At 41.0% G+C, this 22,995-nt stretch overlaps 1 protein-coding gene and 1 long non-coding RNA gene across 2 annotated transcripts in view; one reads left to right on the top strand and one right to left on the bottom strand.

Moving 5' to 3' along the window:
- The window catches only part of LOC311046781, a 120,228-nt gene that overhangs the window by 23,391 nt on the left and 73,842 nt on the right, over positions 1-22,995 (top strand). The window lies entirely within an intron of this gene.
- On the bottom strand, positions 10,090-16,656 carry slc25a44b (solute carrier family 25 member 44b). The gene is made up of 5 exons (XM_084048327.1): positions 16,440-16,656; positions 14,016-14,329; positions 12,986-13,375; positions 11,911-12,038; positions 10,090-10,577 (listed from the first exon to the last, which is right to left on the bottom strand). Exons 2-5 carry the CDS (start codon positions 14,272-14,274, stop codon positions 10,386-10,388), a joined length of 969 nt encoding a protein of 322 aa, XP_083904453.1. The 5' UTR covers positions 14,275-14,329; positions 16,440-16,656; the 3' UTR covers positions 10,090-10,385.

Here is a 22,995-nt window from a genome sequence, read left to right as displayed (position 1 = left end):
GATCTACAAGCTCTCAATGCGTCTGCGACGCATTGAGAGCTTGTAGAAAGGCTATTTTCGGTTATTTTAAGATTAGAGCATTTGGAGTGGTCAAACTAGCATTATGTTCAGAAGTATCTTCCATAATATCTTATCGACTCGGATATTTCATATAAAAGAAAAGGTTAAGGCCTGAATCTGTGATTTCTTCACATGGTTGGCAGTATGTAGAACAGCAGGAACAATATTACTAAATCATCCTAATTGTATTCATTGTTTAGGAATCGGCGCTAGTGTGTGTGGGGGATCCTTTCACATGGTTTCACAAATCGCACATTATGACATTTTCAGTCTTGAGATTTAAACTAGCTTTAATCCATGTATATATGCCATGCACAATCACATCTTCATACATTAGACACGCCGGGATTTTATACTCTGATGATCACTGTCACTTCATGCACATGAAACCGTTGATTTATACGGCTGTTTTCATACGCTGTATAGATTTTCCTCCTGCACACAAGAAGCTTTTCTGCGTCCCATAGTGTTATTTATTTATCCATTATTTTATTTTAATCATGCACCTTATGCATATTGGACTTTGTGTATTGATTTGACCGTGACTTCCTGTCATTTGACCTGCTCTGTGTTCTGTTCCTTTCTTCTCTATTCTATTTCTCTATTCTAACTTTTCTGATACTGCAAAAGTTTGAGAACTGATTTCACACACTGTTTCACATCCTGTCGTTACATCCTACTGTACATTACAATCGTGTGATGCGACAATACATTTTATTCTGATTCTACACTTATGATTTGTAGCAAACAGTTCGTCCCTCACACATCATTTTGTATTGTGTGCATCTCTGACGATAAGAACTGAAGACAGTCACATTGGTAATTGTTTGTATACAAAGCTATCCTGGGGGCAGCTACCAACATTCATAAGCACATTACTCATTCAACGAGGTGGACATTACAATCAGATGATCACAAAACCATATCTCATAATGTTTCCATTGTGAGAAGTGAATTTGGTAAACGCGCTTTGAGCCATGCTGCGTCATTCTCTTGGAATCTGTTACTAAATGATTTGCAGTTAGATTCCCTCATGGGGAATAGATCGTTTTTAACAAACAACTAAACTTGGACACCTCTGCTCGCCAAGACATGCTCATGTTTTAAAAACTTGTTTATATTGTTTTGAATTGTTATGCACTTTCATTATCTCGTTTTGTATTTGTTTCAGCTTTCAGTTTTTACATGTGAAAGTACATGCTGTCTTCTTGGGCAGGGCCCACTTGGAAAAGAGATTAATCTCAATGTGGTTTCACCCTGCTTAAATAAAGGATACATAAAACAAAAAAGAAGACAGTCACATCTATTGTCATATAAGACATTTAAAAGAATTACTATTTGCATTTTTACCAGATGGAACAGTTTTGATATTGTGTTTCTAGTAAGGATGTTAAAGGGATATTTCACTTTCACTTATAAGTTGCTTGATTCAGTATTTAGATATTTGATATAAATTTTATCAGACACGCCCCCTTAATATACAAACCCATTGTAACTTCAAACTCCATTTTTAACATGTTAGATTCATCAAAAACACCGTCTTTGGTTCTGGTGACTCACCCTGCCCTCCTAATATGTGAGGAGACGCATTTTTTCGATTACTTCTTTCATTCTTTTTTTATTTTTTATTGTATATATTTTTTTCCATTTTCCCCCAAAAATATAAAACATAAATACATTGGCTCCCAAAAGCCTGAGTAGACGATAAAATGACCAAAAAATTTAAATAGCCCTTTAATATTTTCCTCAACTGCTTTTTGTAGAAAATAATACCTGTCTCACATAATGCATTGCCATTACATGAATATCATCAGTCGTATTATTGCACTATATATGTTTGGCCTAATGTTATTTGCAATCATGCAGATGTGTCTGTATAATCTGATTCGCCTTAAACGGTGGGTTGATATTTTACATGGCTCTTATTGTCCAGTCAGGCTATGAGGAATAAGGGTTTAAATAAAAATTGACTTCTTTCTAATGGACCCTTTCATCCCACTGCCTAAATAGCATAATGAGATGTGACCTTTGGTGTCAAAACTCCCCCCCCCCCCTCAACAAGACACACACAACATGCCCCCTGGTTATAAGTAAATCAGCTGAATACATTATCTATTGAGATCGCACGATCACATTATAGAATTCTGAACCCTCATCCTCCTCAGTGGATAATTGATTCCCCAAAGGAATATTATGGCTAAACAACGTGGGCAAAAAAGCAACATATTGCACAGAAATTAACCACTTTTTCGACCTGCTGTCCCTAATTTGGCCATGTCATTATAGGGCATAGTAGTTGCGGCCACTTCCTGGTTCCACTTCAAAATACTAGTGCATTTTCCCCATTGACATTTCCAAAAATATTTATATCAATTAATTTAAGCCTAGAATCAAGCCATCCAGGATCCTGGTGAATCATGACCATTAAACATTTTTTTCGGTGATTTATTTTATTTTATATTTAATTATATGATATACTATATTTAATAAATACCCTTTGTTTTGCCGTTTTCAAAAAAGTTTTTTTTTCACAGAATCAAACGTTTTATGGTCATGATTCACCAGGACCCAGGATGGCTTGATTCTAGGCTTAAATTAATTGATATAAATATTTTTGGAAATGTCAATGGGAAAAATGCACTGAGTATTTTGCAGTGGAACCAGGAAGTGGCCGCAACTGCTATGCCCTATAGAGGAACATTTTAAAGAATCATTTATGTATACTATATCGTCTCTGTCGGATGGGGAAACCTCTATATGTCCAAAACTGTTACTTTTCAGGATTCAAATTCGAAAAATAGCAAAAGTATCAGAGGCTTGAAACGCGGCCGCCTATAAGCCGCGTTTCGAACTTGTAGATCTGATACTTTTGATGCTTGTGTGTGACGCTGTAGTATGATCAACTAGAGCGTTCATTTACGAAAAAACACAAACGGTTAAAATATGGAGATACAAGAGGTTTCTGCCCGACAACAATGATACACTATAACTTATCCTGGGCTTAACCCTTTAAGACCGGGAGCGCATCTGTGTGTCATTTTTAGATTTTCTTTGTCTATTCAAAAAATAGCAGATATACAAGCTCGTAGCGCGGCACCGAGTGCCGCGCTACGAGCTTGTAGATCTGCTATTCTTTTTGAAAAATCGTGAAAATTTGTGCAAATATTTGAATATAAATTTTTGAAGGGAACATTTTTGACTCAAATCTTTGCTTCTTTGGGGGGTCTCTATTACAAATTATTTTGAGGTGGGGATCCGCGTCCAAATGCATATAATTCCTTGACATGCAAAAGTTTGAGAACCACTGATATACAGTAGAAACATACGTAAAAAAAAAACAAAAACTGTTAGATTTAGAAGACATTTGCAGAACCCCCAGAAGCAAAGATGTGAGTAAAAAATGTTCGCTTTAAAAAATTACATATATTTGAAAGATTTGCACAAACTTTCACGATTTTTTTCTAAAATAGCAGATCTACAAGCTCGTAGCGCGGCACTCGGTGCCGCGCTACGAGCTTGTAGATCTGCTATTTTTGAATAGCCAAAGAAATGTAAAAATGACACAGATGCGTTCCCGGTCTTAATGGGTTAAAGAGTGGAGTGAGGAAATGATTAAGATTACATCATATGAATATATGTTGGGTAGAGTGAATGGAGAAGGAAAAATGAAAGAGACATGGGACAGATGTTGGATTTATATGAACCTTAAATGAACAAACGAACATTGACCTCGATAGAACATCAGAGCTATAATTCATATCCTCAGATGATTGTGAGAACTTCTCTGTAATCAATACTTTTATTGGGCTTGCTAACATGTGCTTTTATTTTTATTTGATTTTATTTCTTGGAATGGCTGTATTATGTTGTATTATGCTGCGTTGTACCATTGAGTTACATTCTGTACCACTTAATAAACATTTGAATTAAAACAAAAAAAACTTTGCAGTCAGTGAGAATACACAAGAAACAGTTACAGGAAGTGATGTTTTATTGAGCGGTATTGTACCGGCTGCAGTGATGAAGATGACCGACACTGTAGAACCCAGCAGTGGTCCTCAAACATTGTCATGTCAAGGACCCCCAAAACATATATTTTATTTGGTTGTCGGACCCCCATCTGAAAACATTGTGCTGTGACCCCCCCATTGGAGAAGATTTGTGTTGTTAAAATTATTCAACATTTTCCACATTTTAAATATATTTTTAATATATATATATATAAAAAAATCTTGACAAGCTCACAATCCGTCATGCGTTGTGAGCTTGTAGATCAGCTATTTTTTTGAATAGCCTTCCATAATTATAGAACACGGTTCAATTGGTTTAAACTGTTCCCCATTTTGCTGGGGGCCCTCTGGAACCCCCTCAAGGACCCCTGCGGGTACCCGGACCCCACTTTGAGAAGCACCAGGTCTAGACAACATAATCACACTTTTTATGAGAGCATAAAAAGAGCATAAAAATTCCACACGGCAGTCAACATATTATTGTGGATATGTGCCTTTTACTTATTTCAAGGTCAATTAACCAACAACAACCCGCCAAAGATTGAAGGTTTACAAAACCAGCCTTCAAATGGGAAATGATTTCACAGAACAACGTGTGATGATGGCACAGTGTATGACAAAAAAAAAAAAAAAAAAAAATGTATAACACAGGGTAAGACTTATACAAAAATATAGTGAATCACCAAGATAATCAAGAATATTTCAAGATTTATTGTCATGGAACCTTGAACATTCTTAGCCTGAGAATAATTTAATTATGACCACAGTGTGTGAATAAAGAGACTCTCCTTCATGAGCTATACATTAATATAGACGTTTAAGACCAAGAAAGCTGCCTTTCAACAAACTGCATCCACCTGTTAAAGTCACGAAGCACTATATGTCACATTATGAAAACTACCTGTCACAGTATGTGCTGCTCTGACACCTGAATTCACATCTATCTTCTAACTCATTGGTTCTCAAAGTGGGGTCCGGGGACCCCCAGGGGTACTTGAGTGGGTTCCAGGGGGTCCCCAGCTAAATGATGGATAGAAACCAAATGGACCCTTATGGGTCTGTAACTCTGAGAGTGTACAAATGGTACCAAATGGACCCGTTAGGGTCCATTTGGTACCATTTGTACACTCTCAGAGTTAAATTAACATTGATTTTACAATATGAATTGGGGTCCCAGAGATAGAAATGCCATTATATGGGGGTCCGTAGCCCTAATGCATGTTAAACTGGGGGGTCCTTGAAATTAAAATGTTTGAGAATCACTGCTAGAGCCGTAAAAATCTTCTCTTATGGGGGTCCCTGGCTTATCTTTTCAAATGGGGGTCCGCGGGCTAATATAGTGTCAATTTGGGGGTCCTTGACATGAAAAAGTTTGAGAACCACTGATCTAACTAGTGTTTTTTTTTGTGTGTAAATTAATGTCCTACTTGATCATACTACAGCGTCACACACGAGTATCAAAAGTAGCAGATCTACAAGCTCAAAACAATGTGTTCTGAGCTTGTAGATCTGCTACTTTTGCTACCGAAAAGTAACAGTTTTGAACCTATGAGGTTTCCACCCGACAGAGACGATAATATGTGACAATAGCGTTACTGCATCATGTGTTTCTATGTTGTCCAGGATCCCGCGCAAAGATCCATGGTTTAAAAAAAAAACGACTGAGATAAAACCTATGAGGTGTCATTAATGCAGTGCTTCTCAAACTTTTTCATGCCAGGGACCCCCCCAAATTGATATATATTTGGCCGCGGACCCCCATCTGAATATATGTTGTGCCAGGGACTCCCAGAAGCAAAAGATTTGTGTTAAAATGTTCGCTTTAAAATAAATATATTCAAAGATCTGCGCGAATCTTCAAGATTATTCAAAAATAGCAGATCTACAAGCTCATAGCGCGGCACTCTCGGTGCCGCGCTATGAGCTTGCAGATCTGCTATTTTTGAATAGCCAAAGTATAAAAGGTCACAATTATTGTGATGCTATATTAACACATTTTGCTGGGGACCCCCTGGAACACCCTCAAGGACCCCTGGGGGTCCCCGGACCCCACTTTGAGAACCAACACATTAATGATCATAATGTGGTGTGTTCTGCCGGCACAGAAACCAGGGTTTATTTATTCATCTGCAACATATTAATGCAGCATTGAGCCATTATGTCACGTAAAGAGTAATGACCGTCCACCAGAGAGCGCTGAACGTCTTAAAATAAAAAAAACAGGTTACTTAAAACCTATTGAAGTTTGTGCTTCTCTTAAAAGTGACTCAAAATACTTTAAAATAGTACATCGATATGAAGAAGAAAAAAAAAAACACCAATGTGATCAATGGTGTGAATGGTGAGTTAAAATCTCCTCAGCTTTGCTTAGAACGAACCACAAAAACAACACAAATAAATAACCCTCACGTGAAAAGGGAAGACGACACAATCCAGACACATTTTTCAAGAAATGATACGATCACATTTTTTTTGTGTGTGTGAAAAGGAATGCAACTTCACTTCCAACCCGATCGCCAGAGGAAACGTTCTCATTGAACGTTTTTCAACGTTTCTCAAAATCCGTGCATAGACTACTAGAAAACCACAAATTCCGTGCATAGCCGCCTCGCATCTCCCCCATTGTGACTAAACCATTTCGGAGCCGCGCAGTCTCAAGGGAATTGTCGCCGTGTGAAGGACCACCGAGCGAGCTAAAGCGAGCGAGTTGCCGTCCTGAACGTTGCGACATTCCCTTGAGCCTACTCAGCGCCGTTTGAGTTACGTACCGATAGGCACAGAATCGTAAATTTTGTTGTGGGGACTGCTCTACTTCCTGGTTTTTCCGGGTTGTGACTGGTTACGCCCACCGTGGGACTCCCCGTACATATGCACGGAATTTGGGGGTTTCTAGGCGACTATGCACGGAATGACGTGCACAAATCCGTGCAATGTATACTAATTCTCTGGCGATCAGGCTGTCACTTCACTGTTGCACTCAGTCAGAACATTTACTGTCAGTCACAGTGTAGGAAAAACATACAGCAGCAGCGTTGCATCGACTGAGCGCTATTCAAGCTTCCGTGGTTTCAGCCACAATGAGTTAAAGGAGGAGTTCACCCAAAAAAAATGACTTATTTTCTATCAATTGCACACCCCATGAAGCCTTGAATTCCTGCATTTATTTTTGTTTTTGTGGCATTCCTAAGCCAATAATTTGATGACCGGGTGTGTATCCGGTAGGAGACACAAATAATCTACTTTGTGTCTCTTATACCGGATACATAAGCCGGTAGGAGACGGGAATCAAATTATTGGCTTAGGAATGCCACAAAAACAAAAATAAATCCATGGATTCAAGGCTTCATGGAGTGAGCGAATGACGGAAAATAAGTCATTTTTTGGGTGAACTACTCCTTTAAGCCTCATTTGTCGTCTCTGTCGGGGGGAAACCTCATTATGTTCAAAACTGTTGCTTTTCGGGATTCAAGTTCAAAAGCATCAAAAGTAGCAGATCTACAAGCTCGAAACGCGTCGCTTCGCACCGCTTTTCGAGCTTGTAGATCTGCTACTTTTGATGCTTTTGTGTTACGCCTTAGTATGATCAAAGTAGGGCGTTAATTTACGAAAAAAAAACACAAAAAGTTAGAATATGGAGATAAGAGGTTTCTGTCCCAACAGCAACGATGTACTCTGTCGTACTGTGTCTTGTAAGAGGAGTTATTTTTGGCAAGCAACACCGTCATAGTACTGAGTATGAAGCGAAGCTTTACTTCGTTGCCGTTGAGTGTTTTTTTCTTAAATTAAAACCCTACTTTGATCATTCAAGCTTGTAGATCTGCTATTTTTGATGCTTTTGATTGAATTTGAATCCTGAAAAGCAACAGTTTTGGACATAATGAGGTTTTACACCCAACAAACGATTTGCTGGTGGGTTTTCCAGCACAAATGTATCAGCTGCATTGTTTTAGCCGTCGCATCTCCCAAATGCTACCGCTTAGGGTGGTAAACGTTATGCTACGGGCCGTGGGGGGGGTGTGGAGCCTGTCAGCGAGGAGTGTCGGGCGGGAGGAGTAGGACAGGGGCTCTACGTCCTCCCGTTGGGGGGCTCCTCCTCACAGGCAGGTGAGGCAGTAGGATACAACAGCAGTGACAACACAGGAAAAAAATGTGTGTGGGGAGGAATTAACCCATTGAGACCTGAAGCCCATTCTACATGTCTCCTAAATCTCAGTATTCTGAAAAACGTATGTTTCTATATCAGTGGTGCTCAATCTTTTTCATGTCAAGGACCCCCAACATTATATGTATTTGGCCACGGACCCCCATCAAAATAGTTTGTTCCAGGGACCCCCAGAGGCAACGATTTGAGTTAAAAATGTTAGCTTTAAAAGTATTCATATTCAAAGATTTGCACACATTTTCACGTTTTTCAAAAAATAGCAGATCTACAAGCTCGTAGCGCGGCACTCGGTGCCGCGCTACGAGCTTGTATATCTGCTATTTTTGAATAGCCAAAGTGTAAAATAATGCTTAAGCTCAAATCTAAAAATGACACAGTTCCAGGTCTTGATGGGTTAATTGGCATAACGATGACTAAATAGGGGAGAAAAATGGGTAAAATAATATATATATGATCTGAAATATTTAACGTTAATTTCATAATGGAAGTCAATGGGGCTTGGGTTGTCTCAGGCTGGTCACGTGAAGTCCACATTGAAGCCATGCTGTTCCCATGTGGATCCAGTGGATTCCACAGGATTCAATGTGATATAGCAGCAAGCATGAGGAATCAGTGAATGGAACTTGGATCGTGAGATCAACCCCTTGAACCCCCCTACAGTATATACCGTACCCATTTGACCAGGGAGGGTAACCCAGGATTCGAATACAACTAGGCCCCCCCCTCCTTTTCCCCCCTTCTACAGCAGTGGTTCTCAAACTTTTTCATTTGGCCACGGTCAAATGAATGGTCATTTTCCAGGGACCCCCAGAACATAATTCAAAGATTTGCACCCATTTTCACGATTTTTCAAAAATAGCAGATCGACAAGCTCATAGCGTGGCACTCGGTGCCACGCTATGAGCTTGTAGATCTGCTATTTTTGAATGGCCAAAGTAAAAAATATTAAATATTAATAATAAATTAAATGATTGTGACGCTATATTAACTAATTTTGCTGGGGACCCCCTGGAAGACCCCCCCCCCCCCCCCCCCCCACGGACCCCTGGGGGACCACACTTTGAGAACCAATGCTCTACCGTACACTAAATATCTTCTCTTGTAGAGCGGCTATTTTTGAATAAAGAGTGGAATATTTAGTCCGGGTGACAAATACATTAACAATACACTTCATGCTTGACTGGTATTTCCAGAACACAACAAATGGAAACAGGTGATTGGTTCCCATCAGAATGCTTGTACAAAACTGGTTGTAAAGCAAATATACATCGTATAGGAGGTTAGTGGTTATTCTAACATGCTACTGTAGCAATTTCAAAAGGCAAACAAGCTGGAATTATTGGGATGGGGGAGGGAGGGGGTGGCTATGGAAGCCATTCTGGAGACAGCAGGCTAAGCAGTGTGTCCATGTTGGTCCTCAGGGTAATTATTATTACAAAACAGTAACACCTGTCATGTCAGATATAATAATAAATAATCATGTCGTCCCCCTAGTGGTTGTTTATATTTTGTCACTGTACATTTTGCACAAGTGGAAATTGTCCTCTGCATGTATTTACCCATCCTAAATCCTAACTATTAGGAGCAGTGGGTTCTATAATACAGCGCCCTGGGGATCAGTTAAGTGCTAAAGGGATATTTCACCCCCAAAATGACTTTTTTCCTATGGATTAGTCACCCCATGGAGACTTGAATTCATGGATTATTTTTTGTTTTTGTCGCATTCCTAAGCTAATAATTTGATGACCGGCGGACCGGTAGGCAGCGGTTCCGGTAGGAGACACAAAGGAGACTCTTTCCGGTAGGAGACTGGAACCGCTGCCAGTCATCAAATTATTTAATTAAATTAATAACATTTAAGAAATTGTAATCGGTAGGAAAAAAAGTCATTTTGGGGGTGAACTATCCCTTTAAGTGTCTTGCTCAAGGACACTTCGATACATAGACCAGGGGAACGGGAGGCGAACCGGCGAACCCATCTGATTCCCAGACGGCCTTCTCTACCGACTCGGCCGCCCAGAGAATCTGTGCAAGACCTGTGCAAACTATAAGGGCTGAGGGCTCAAAAAAACATCACGGGGCCAATAACGTCACGTATAAACATATCCGTGACCGAGTCAATTGTTTCTATCCAGAGTATATACGTCCTCTCTCTACCAGTGTCTGGAGTCCACCAGCTCCGGGCGCAGGCTGAGTCTCTTTAGGGTCTCGTAGCCCACCACCATGACGATGGCGGTGGGCGTGGACGAGATGATCCGGGCCGACAGGCCCTTGGTCATCCCCCACACGCCCTCCTCCGCTATGAGCTGCTTGAAGGTCTCGATGACCGACGTCCGCCCTTCCACCTGGTCAGTGGAAGAAAAAAAAAAGCACAAGTATGTGAACGTTAACACTCCTCAGTGGTGACTTTATTAGAAACGGGTGTTCATTGATGCAAACAACCTCCTCCTACAAACTCCTACCTGATGTGGCTGCAACTCAGTGTATCGTTGCTGTCGGGCAGAAACCTATTATCTCCATATTTTAACCTTTTGTGTTTTTTCATAAATTAACGCCCTACTTGATCATAGCACAGCGTCACACAAAATCATCAAAAGTAGTAGTTCTACAAGCTCGCTCAAGCTGCTACTTTTGCCACTTTTGAATTTGAATCCTGAAAAATAACAGTTTTGGAAATATGAGGTTTCCACCCGACAAGAGACGATATAAAGTACTGGATGCAGAAAGGTTCCAAGAGGTTCAATTTCCACCATAGTCTCGCGTAGCCAGACAACTATTCCACAATCTCTGAATGATAGAGTCTGGAACTACAACTTCCGAAATCCGAGAGAGGAAGCTGACACTTCCGTTCACGAAAATATATTTAAAAATATCTTTACATTTTATTATTTCATTTCCATTTCTGCTAAGCAGCAAGCTATACTTCGATGATTTAGAATTATATTAGGATAAATTTGCGCGACTGTAAAGACGAAGCGGAAGTGGGGAGGAGGCTTCATATCCGGTTTATATTCTAATCATGATCAGAGCTTCCGAGTCCCAGACTGTATGACCGGAAACATTTGAAAATTGTGGGAGGCAACAGTCTGGCCACGCGAGACTACTTCCACCATCACAATGAGCAGGTGACCTGATCTAAAGTGACTCTGAACATGGTTATGATGGCTAGTGCCATAGATAGGGCTATGGGCAGCGCCATGGGACCAGCAGCACCAGTACCTTGCTCAAGGGCTAGAGGAGTATTAGGTGTGGGAGTGGAACATGAACACGACACGTGAATGGAGTGTACAATACCTCCACTGATCTCCTTCCCCCCAGATTCGGCACAAACATAGGGAAGAATTCATTCTACTATTATGCCTCCAAAATGTGGAATGTCCTACCACCAGCCATCAAAAAGTGTGACTCCCTAGTCCCTACACCTCCTTCAAAACCTCCATAAAAGAGAACCTGTCTGCAATTTGCAACTGGACCTAGACAAGTCCTCTTGCTTGCCAAAATGTTAAATGCTTTTACTGCTCCTAGTACTGTATGTCTTTATATGTCTTGATGAATTGAATACATAGGACCACAATGGAAACAAGCCCCCAGGGCTTTTTTGTGTTATCCTTTTGGCATTATTGTATAACTGTATCTCTGTACTTTTTGCAAACTGTTAATAAAGTATTCAATCGATACCTGGACTCTGGCTCTGACCACATCCATGGGGTTGGTCACGGTGGAGGCGGTGGCCGCGGCCAGTGGTCCAGCTATACCTTGTAGAACCAGATGAGGGCAGTCATTGGGAGCCAGTCTGGACAGCTGCTCTGTGGACCACAACAAGAGCAAAACACTATTAGTTGTTAGCTTTTCATTATTATCATAATTATTTAGCTAATTATTTTAACCACAATTTAGTCATTATGCCAATTAATTAACCCCCCCCCCCCGGGTCTTAACAATGGCCAAACTCACTAATGAACGGACTATACTTGACGATGAGTCCAGCACTGACGAAGGTCCTATGACCAAAACGTTTTTTTGCACCTTTCACTTAGAGCACAGAGCACTTTATGAGCATGATAAAATAAAAGGAAAAATGCGTTTTCTTAGTCTCTGTCTAAGGATCATCCTTAAAGTTTTTGTGGAGCGCAAGTCTTTTTCTGACAGTGTTCCCTTTATGTTCTAGAGACCACCGCACTGCAGTCAACCCTGAACCATTGTTGATTTTGACAGCAAATCTTGATTTAGTTTTAGTCATAGTCGTTTGAATAAAATTCCATTTAGTTTTAGACATATTTTAGTCACCTGAAATGTTTCACTTTTATCCGACTAAATCTACAGTTGATTTAGTCGACTAAAAAGTATGTTGGCGGTGCCTTGATGGCGTCGTAATGGCTGATTTTACACTTGGTTGCGTGCTGAAAATAGCAGATCTACAAGCTTGTAGATCTGCTATTTTCAGAGCGCGACACCCGAGTGCAACCAAACATAAAGTGACTTGTCTTTTAGTTCTACTGGATATCTTCTCCACTAGTCCCTCCAACATTTTAGTCTATCTTTTACTTGTTGACAAAATTGTCAATATACAGTATTTAGTCTTAGCTTTAGTCATCATAGCTTAGTTTTTGTTTACTTTTTATTTAGTTTTCGTCAGTGAAAAAAAGGTAGTCGCCGCCCGAAACCTTTTCGTCATAGTTTTAGTCGACCAAATGAACAGTGCCCTGAACAAAGGACAAAGAAGGGGCACAAAGGTTTACCCCCTGGATCTCACCTGCGTAAAAGTGATAAAAGGGCCACCAGACGGCGCTGTTGGGGATGTAGGTGAGCAGAGAGGCCACGTAGCCCCGGTAGAAGCCCCGCAGACCGTCCACGGCGAAGATCTGCGCCACGATGTCCCTGGTCTGGTGACCGAACAACATCCTCCGGGCCGGCTTCCCCGCCGCGTCCACCGGGGGCGGCGTGAGACGGAAGCGCGTGAGCCCCTCCCCTCCCCGGAGGCCCTGCATCATCAGCTGCTGGGAGACCACGTCGATGGGCACCGTGATGCTCTGGGCCACCAGCGAGGCCGAGCCGCCCGCCACCAGCGACTTCAGCGTGTTGTCCTCGGTGTAGGCCGACACGTACTTCCTCACCAGCTCGTAGGTGGTGATGTAGGCCTGACCTGAGAGAGGGGGCGTGTGTCATAAACCGCTTATCTACAGTACATATTTATAACTTTTGAAGTATTTTTCCGTAAATGAATGCCCTACTTGATCATACAACAGAGTCACGCAAAAGTCTCCAAAATAGCAGATCTGCAAGCTCGAAATGCGGCGCAAAGCGATGTGTTTTGAGCTGTTTTGAGCTTGTCTATCTTTGTTTTGAACCCTGAAAAGTAACAGTTTTGAGGTTTTGAACATATGAGGTTTCCACCCGAGACAACATTAGGGTTGACGATTAAACTGTCAAACTAATAATTGTGATGAATGATTTTCTTGTGTTTTTGGCATTGGACATTGGAACATAAAAATAAAAATTACATTTCTGTTTAAACAAATGCACAGGTCAGATATGACTAATAACGTATATACAAATGAATGACTGACCAATGCCAAAATACCAATAACCAAAACAGACCATATACATCTACAAGCTTACAATGTGTCGCATTGTGAGCTTGTAGTTTGGCTGTTTTTGCTATTTTTGAAATGTTTTGCCCTAAATGCACACAATATGGACGCCAGGTTGAAAGTGGTTAAAAGGCGCGTGGACTATAACGTGGAAATAATGACGGAAACATGACATTTGTGACCGTTCCATACCTGAGATGAGTGTCAAGGTGTTGACCATGAAGCCGCGGTAGAGGCCGCGCACGCCCTCCGCCCGCAGGATCTTGAAGAAGGCGTCAAAGGTGCCGCTGTAGAGCGACTTGCCCCTCTGCACCTGCAGCCGCGTGCGTATGAGCGTGGCCGGGTAGACGGTGGCCCGGATGGTCATGGTCATGAACACCCCGAAGGAGTAGAACTTCCTCTTGTCCAGGTCCTCCCATTCTATGATCTGGATGTTCCTCTTCTGGTGCATGATGGTGGTGGTACCTGTCCTCCTTCAGCCACCCAGCCCTCATCAGACTGGAACTCTGCACCACAACAACACAAAACAAATACATTTTAACAATCCATTTGTCACGCAAATACATACATTCACAATCTGTTTTGTGCCAGCCAGAGACCCCCAGGAGAAGATTGCAAAATGAAGGTCTGTTGTTTTCACACTCAGAACTTGAAATGATTAATACACATGCCTTTATCTCATCACGCTTGGACTATTGTAACTCACTTTTCACCTACCGCAATAACTCATCTCTAAAGCGCTTACAACTGGTCCAAAACACTGCTGCCAGGCTACTCACTAGGTCCAGGACAACATGCCACATTCACCCCTATCCTCGCCTCCCTACACTGGCTCCCCATCAATATAGGATCCAGTTTAAGATTCTTGTAATCACGTACAGAACTCTCCACAATTAAGCACTTTGCATATATATGAAACCTCCTCCGTGGAATAACCTCCCCCTGGCTTTAAGATTTGTGCCCTCTTTTTTTAAAAGACTGTTAAGATTCTTGTAATCGCATACAGACCTCTCCACAATCAAGCACCTGCATATGTGTGTGTGTGTGTGTGTGTGTGTGTGTGTGTGTGTGTGTGTGTGTGTGTATATACATGCAACCTCCTCCATCCATATGTTCCCAAAAGGTCACAGAGATCCTTGGCCCAGGCCCCAGGGTCTGCTGGTTGTTCCCCCTCACAAATATATATAATATATTCAAAGATTTGCACAAATATTTCAAAATGTTTAAAAAACACGCTATGAGCTTGTAGATCTGCTATTTTAGAATAGCCAAAGAAATCTAAAACGACACAGATGCGTTCCCGATCTTAATGGGTTAAGATGTGTGCCCTCTTTTTTAAAAGACTGTTAAAGACGCACCTGTTCCAGACAGGTGTTTACTTAACGCCATGTGCTTACAGATTTTTTTTGTGTCATATCCTGTTCTTATCGCGATGTCTTTTTAATGTTTGGATGTCTGACTGCTTATTTTAACTCATTTGTTCTATATTGCTGTGTTTATATTGATGTTTTTATGTTTTAAACATGCAAAGCACTTTTGTGACTGTCATTGCCTGTCGAGAGGTGCTCTATAAATACAATTTACTTACTTACACAAATAGAAGATTTATGTAAAAAAAAAAAAAAAATCTAAATTATTAAAAATGTTCAAAACAAATTCAAAAGTAGAAAACGTACAGTGCGGCACGATGTGATGCACTGTGAGCTTGTAGATCTCCTATTTTAGAATAGCAAGCAATGTATAAATGGATACAATTATTGTGATGCTGTAGCACATTTAGCTGTGGACCCCCTGGAACAATTTCCAATTTCCAATACTTTTACTTCTACTCCACTACATCTCAGAGGCAAACATTGTACTTTTACTCCACTACAATTATTTGAAAACTTTAGTTACTAGTTACTTTTCAGATATAAATTATTATATTATAAAACATACATTAACCACTTCAGCCCTATTTCATACCAAGGCAATTTGAAAATAGCCGATCTACAAGCTCACAACGCGTCGCATCGCGACGCGTTGTGAGCTTGTAGATCTGCTATTTTCAAATATTTTAGCACTTTTAATTTTGGTACGTTAAGTATATTTTGTTGCCAATACTTTTGCACTTTTACTCAAGTACATTTTTAATTCTTGACTTTTACTTGTAACAGAGCATTTCTATATTGCAGTATTGGTACTTTTACTTAAGTAAAGAATTTGAGTGCTTTTTCCACCACTGGTTGTTGTGCTGAGGTTTAAAGGTCATACAAACAGTACACCCTACAAGGACTGAAGCCTGATCTATTATTCCATAACACGAGCACAAGATAAGATCTAATCCTCATAATCAATCCTTTATGATCAGAAGTGTTATTATCATGTCACGACAACACATGGCTAAAGGACATTGTGTTCCTTGAGTGCAAACAGAGCTCCAAATAAATAACATCCATGATCATCATTAGCCACACAATAGTGTTATAATAAACCATTCATAACATTGTTATTACACATCAACATGTCAGTTCAAACAGTGATACAATACAACTACTAACACACTACACTGTGTGTGTTGATGTGGTTGTAATAACCTGCTAATGCTAGCATTATTAGCATACCTCTCTTCTTTACCTTGTATCTGACAGAAGGTTTCACCTCCCTATCTTCATGTTAGGCATGTTTTATCAGCCAGCAGATGGACAGAGAGAGAGAGAGGAAAAACACCCAATATAATATAATATCTGCTTCTAGTTGTGGTTATTTATAAACCATAATGTACATGTATGTTTTTAAAAGAGTTAAAAATGAGGTAGGCTAATTGTTAGCTCTGTAAGCTAGTTCCATGTCTTTTCCTGTGTGAGCCATCCATGATGAGCCAGTGTTGCCAGATTCTGCGAGAGAAACGAGCAACCAGGTTTATGTGAAAACAAGCCCAAAAGAAGCGAGTCTTATAGGCCACATCATGAGCACTTTGAAAAGAGCACGTGTACAAGCTTGCAAGTTTATCGCGCGTTGTGACAAGCTTGTACATCTGCTATTTTCAAAAAGATCTTGAAAAGAAAAAGTGAAATATTTGTAATATATTTGAAATATTGTTTCAGATGGGGGTCTGCGGAGAAAAACGGTACATAAATGTAGGAGTCCTTGACATGCAAATATTTGAGACTGGTTTAAACAAAACCCCCAAAAAATGGAAGCAAGACCAAATAAATACACTTTTTAAAAACAAGCCCAATTGCTGTTGTTTTTCTTACAGTAAAACGTTACAGTAAAACAAGCCCAAAGTCGCTTATAATAAGCAGATATGGCAACACTGTCCATGTGTCAGAATGACATGAACAGTGGTTCTCAACCTGTGTGTCGGGACCCCCAGGGGGGTCCCCACATGATTATTATAAAAAAACAAAAATTATGGGGGGGGAGGGGGGGGGGGGGGGGGGCCAGATGACAGAGAGGTGACACCCAGATGACAGAGAGGTGACAATAATGACTTTTAAGACCTTTTTAATACCACAAAAGACCATGACTGCATCAAAAGTAATCAACACACTGCTAGGCTATATAAACTGGTTAAACATTCGTAAAATTGTCAAATAATATAAGAAAGAGGCAACAAATATTGAAAATAGACTATCTACGAGCTCACGTTGCGAGGCGTTGTGCGTCTTGCCTATTTTCAAAATATTTATCTGTGTAACCGAATAAAAAAATAATTATGCCTCAACTCTTACAAAATCGCCAAATAAAAAGGAAAAACAGCGCCCTCTGCTGTTTTTTACTTATTCATTTGGCTCTGGGCGGAGCTGAGCAGACGACCCGTGCGCAAGGAAACCGGGGTTTTGGTCTGCCTTCAGCCTTTCACTTCCAGTGGTGCGACTATGTTTTCATTCCCACTAACAATATTTCTCCACGGAACACCATTTCTCAAGAACATGGATCGTTTTGGTTATAAGCCCACTTGTTTCTATGATGAAAGAGCAAAAAATGTTACTAACTTTCCGCGGTTTTGTCGGCTTCGAGGAAGTTATTGTTAAATGAGTTTCGGTTTGTTTCCAGTGGGGAACGAATGGCATACACGTAAATCCCGCCCACTACATGTGATTGGGTAAAGCGCGGCCTGCTTCCTGATCTGATGGCACGCCCACTTGTAGCCAATGTGCACGGGTTGTCAACACGGCTACCGAGTACCGACAGATTCAAACGCAGAGCAGAATATGTTCTTGAGAGATTATGAAGGGACAAACGTGGCATCTTTCCATGGGGGCATTGGGGGCAGTGTTGCTGCTTGGAGCATCAACACAAACTCGACAAAGTTGCTGGACCCATGCTCAGGTGCCACTCACACACTTGTGACTGGCACACCCCTCTCAGCAGGTGTGTGCTGGCAGGTCGCTCAAAACGAGAGCTATTACCAACATAAGCATATCGGGGAATTTTGGCAAATATGTGGGGGGCGCTACCTATACACGCTTACTGTAGATGTGATGCTCATGCACTCGCCGATTGGATTAAAATGCTTTGTATTGAACAATACGGAAGATACGGGTACTTAGACAGGTGCGCCTCAACTTGTTACATCCTTGGCTTGGGGATAAGCACTTTATATTTGAAATCTGAACGTTTATGTAGATGTTGCAGTCGTAAATATACAAAATTCGCAAACCAGGAACAAGTGGTTCCATGACTGTCATGGTATGACATGGTATAGCTTCTACTGACCTGTGTTCCAGTGGCTCTGCATCTCACAGCTATAGACCCCTTAACAGACGACGTCACACTGCTAAGAACCAGTATGCGTGCAACCAGTATGCGTGCAGTGAAACCCATTCTATCAGGTCTCGCTAGGACGCACCTCACTGAGCCAACACACAAGAGGGGGTTGGGGTGTGCTGAAACCAGCGCACCCCAAAACAACAGGTTGAGAATTGATTGCGTGAAACAATCATCCAGTCTCAATGTTAGTAAACAAATAATTGGTCAATACAGACCAAGCTAGCATTTGCAGGTAAACAAAGTAAAAAACAAAAACAAACATTGCCAGCCGACACAGGTCCTAATCTGTCGTGGGTCGTTGAGATGTGTGTTAGTGATGTTAAACAAAACAAACAAAAACAAAACAAAAAAAAGTGAATTCAAGATTTTATTTTGAAAGGTATGGCCGGAAGTCGTGTTTGTCACTCTGGTTCATCATAATAACACATAATAACCATCCTGCGAAGACAAAAGGATACGAATATATAAACAACACTTACATCATATATGAAAGGTTTGTAATGGTGATCGATTGCATTTAATACATAGCCTACATCAGATGGGGATGTAAAAAGGAGAGCTTAGATCTTGTAGAATGGTCCATAGTAGCGGTAATATACAACCCTCGTAGACGTATTTATGATTCTGACGTTTTCAATCTACGAGAGTTGTAGGGTTCACGCCCCATGGAGACATAGACTTTCTGCACTATGCCCCTCAGATACTCCAAACGTGTACAAATACGAAAATAAAGGTGCTTACCCCAAAGGCCCAAATGTTAACTACTTCTACGCGGCAGCAGTTTAATGTAATAATCCATATCTTTCAATAAAGAAGTGTTTTAATGCCGTCTGTGGCCGATTCTGTCGGAAGTTTCCAATGGGCGGTAGTGACGGTAGTGAGGGGGCGCATCCGGTGAAACCCGGAATTACACTAAATGTAAACAGGAAGTAAACGAGGGTGAAAAAATGGCGTTCGGCCACAGACGGCATTAAAACACTTCTTTATTGAAAGATATGGATTATTACATTAAACTACTACCCCGTAGAGACAGTTAACATTTTGGGCTTTGTGGTAAGCATCTTTATTTTCAATTTGTACACGTTTGGAGTATCTGAGGGGCATAGTGCAGAAAGTCCATGTCTCCATGGGGCGTGAACCCTACAACTCTCGTAGATTGAAAACGTCAGAATCATAAATACGTCTACGAGGGTTGTATATTACAGCTAGGTCCATAGCGTTAGAAGGAGTTCTCCTTTACGCTATGTTACTTTACATCCGTTGCCCTCACACCCTCGGTAGCGCAGCGGCCGCAGCCTCTCGTCACTAGTAGCTCTGATTCATAGCCTAGAACAGGGGTCTTCAAAAGGGGGTCCTCAGAGTTACTAGAGGGGGTCCGCCAAATCTTTGTGTGATAGGATTTTTTATTTTACCTTAACCACTTGAACCCTATATCCCTTTTCTGAGGAGAATTTGGCCAAAAATAGCAGATCTACAAGCTCACAACGCCTCGCGTGTGAGCTTGTAGAGCGGCTATTTTTTCAACAGGGGGTTCTCAGAGTTACTACAGGGGGTCCGCCAAATCTTTGTGTGATATTTTTTTTTATTTTACCTTAACTACTTGAACCCTAGTATCCCTTTTCTGAGGAGAACTTTGGCCAAAAATAGCCGATCTACAAGATCACAACGCCTCGCAGCGCGAGGCGTTGTGAGCTTGTAGATCTGCTATTTTTGGCAAAGAGGCATAGATGTAGAGGGGAAAAAGAGCAGACCACGTTAAAAAAAAATGTTGAATCTGAAACACAATTTTATACGATATAGAGGGGGTCCCTGCTTCATCTCTCTCTCAGCTAGGGGGTCCTTGGCCTGAAAACGTTGAAGACCCCTAGCCTAGAAGTACCTCCAATCGGAACCTCTCGCTCCGCTCGGAGCTACATAGCGGAGGGAGAGGTTCTAAATGGGGCTAAGTCCATATATATATCTATGGCTAAGCCTAGAATGAGTTCTCCTTTAGACTATATGGGACTTTCGATTCTTTGCGCTCGCACTACACGCTGCAGACAAAAATAAAAATCGCTACTCACCAAAAAACAAAGACTGTTTTATGGAGTTGAAAGCCAACTCTACTAAGAGGGAACACTCTGAGCCCCCCACCTCACGTCTAAAATACACTTTTTGGCCAAAACTTTAAATATTTCTCCGGGAAAAAAACATTATTTAGTTACTCCGCTGCGCCCTTACAGATCCGGTCGATGGAATTTTTCTATTGACAAGAATGGAATAAAAAATGTCCCTGAGTAAAAGTACAAAAGTATTGCTATCAAAATGTACTTAAAGTACTAAAAGTAAAAGTACCTAAATGTTTCGAAAATAGCTGATCGACAAGCTCACAACGGCTATTTTCAAATAGCCAATAGGTATAAAATAGGGCTGAAGTGGTTAACGTATGTTCTATAATGGGTGCGTTCGGAAATACAGCACTGAGCGCACTGGCCAATGCAAACTAATAGGCGAGTGCGCTCCGGTGCGAAATTTCCGAACGCACCCAATGTAAAGATGTATATCTGCAAAGTAACTAGTAACTCAAGTTTTCAAATAATTGTAGTGGAGTAAAAGTACAATATTTGCCTCTGAGATGTAGTGGAGTAGAAGTAAAGGTATAGACAATTGGAAATACTCCAGTAAAGTAAAAGAATACCTCAAATGTGTACTTATGTACAGTACTTAAGTAAATGTACTTAGTAACTTTACACCATTGGCAGTTTGTGAGATTTGCCCCAGACACACAGGCAGACAGATTCACAAACTCACAGATAAAGATAAAGATAAAGAAAACTTTATTGTCCATTAAATTGACATAAAATGGAAATTTGTCTTTGGCACACCAGCAGTCAGTTACAACAATAAAACATTACAAAAATACACAGGTGCATTAAAATACTATATAAAAATGCACTCACATTAACACAACAACAGTGATCATGAGCAGTGGCAATTTAGACTATTTAAACATTTTCTTATTTAAAATGTCCACAGCAGTTGGCACAAACGACGTTTTGTAACCCTTCTTGTTTGCTAATTTTGCCCTAAGCCTCCTGCCCGATGGCATCAAGTGAAACTCAGAGTGAAGAGGATGGGTAGAATCACTGTAAATCTGAATTGCTTTTTTGGTTATGGAGCGGTTGTATATGCCCTGAAGTTGCAATTGTTTGTCTCCAATGATCCATTTCCAGACGTACAGAGCCACACCATAAACGTATTTTTACATAGATGTTCAGCTACGACCCATCTTTCACTAGACATTTCAAACTTTCATTGTCTGAAGTGCTTCTGTTTCATAACGTCATGCACTGAGTGGCATGATGACTCATTTACTCACACATCAGAGCTAAGTGTGAAGCATCCTGTTTTAATATTGTTTGATAATTTCATGATGCTGTAACACCATTATTCATTTTTTGGGGTAAAGTAACTAAATACATTATTTCAAATTACTTTTTAGTGTTTTAGTGTAGTAGCCAATTCGTCTTTTACCCTTTTTTCTCCCCAATTTAGCCGTTATGCCAATTAGTTCCCCCCCACACACATGTGTTGTCACTGCTGTCATATCCTACTGACTCACCTGCCAGTGAGGAGCCCCCACCGGGACGACGTAGATCCTTCGTCCTACTCCTCCCGCTCAACACTCCCCGCTGACAGGTGCCGCCCCCCGAGCCCGTAGGAGTGCGTGCGATGACCGCCCGGCTTCCCTCCCCCGAACACGGGCCAATTGTGTTCCTGTAGACACTCGACAAAGCCGGATGCACCACGGTGGATTCGAACGCACAACCTCCGTGGTGGTGGGCAGTGACCCACTGTGACCACTGTGCCACCCGTGTGCTGAATAACCCGTAGTTGGTAACTGATTAGTCAATCTTAGTAGTAGATACAGTATCTCATTTTGTACATGAAATATGGAAGGTGGAAAAAACTATTTACGTTTTAGGAATCCAGTGTTGACTATGATGTAGTCTTTAAATGATTCATAAAGCTGATGAAGCCTCCTCTCCACTTCCGTTGGGTCTTTACAGTCGCACATATTTATCCTAATATAAATTAAAATCTAAGCATAATAGCTTGCTGCTTAGCAGAAATGGAAATGTAATGTAAAGATATTTTTCAATATATTTTTGTGAACGGAAATTACGAACAGATGCCAGCTTCCTGCCTCGGATTTGGGGAGGTGTAGTTCCAGACTAGCATTCAGAGATTGTGGAATAGTTGTCTGGCTACACGACACTAACTATCATGTTATTCTTCTGCTCCTAGACATCCTGCACATGGTTGTGTGTAAAGACGAGGTTTCTCCTGAACAGGAGAGGAGCCCCAGTCTGCTCCAGGAGGAACCAGAGTCTCCACACATTAAAGAGGAACAGGAGGAGCCTGATGGGTCAAT

The sequence above is a fragment of the Gymnoscopelus microlampas genome (genome assembly GCF_963454915.1).
Source record: "Gymnoscopelus microlampas genome assembly, chromosome: 1".
Taxonomy (NCBI): domain Eukaryota; kingdom Metazoa; phylum Chordata; class Actinopteri; order Myctophiformes; family Myctophidae; genus Gymnoscopelus; species Gymnoscopelus microlampas.
This window is presented reverse-complemented; position numbering and strand designations above follow the sequence as displayed.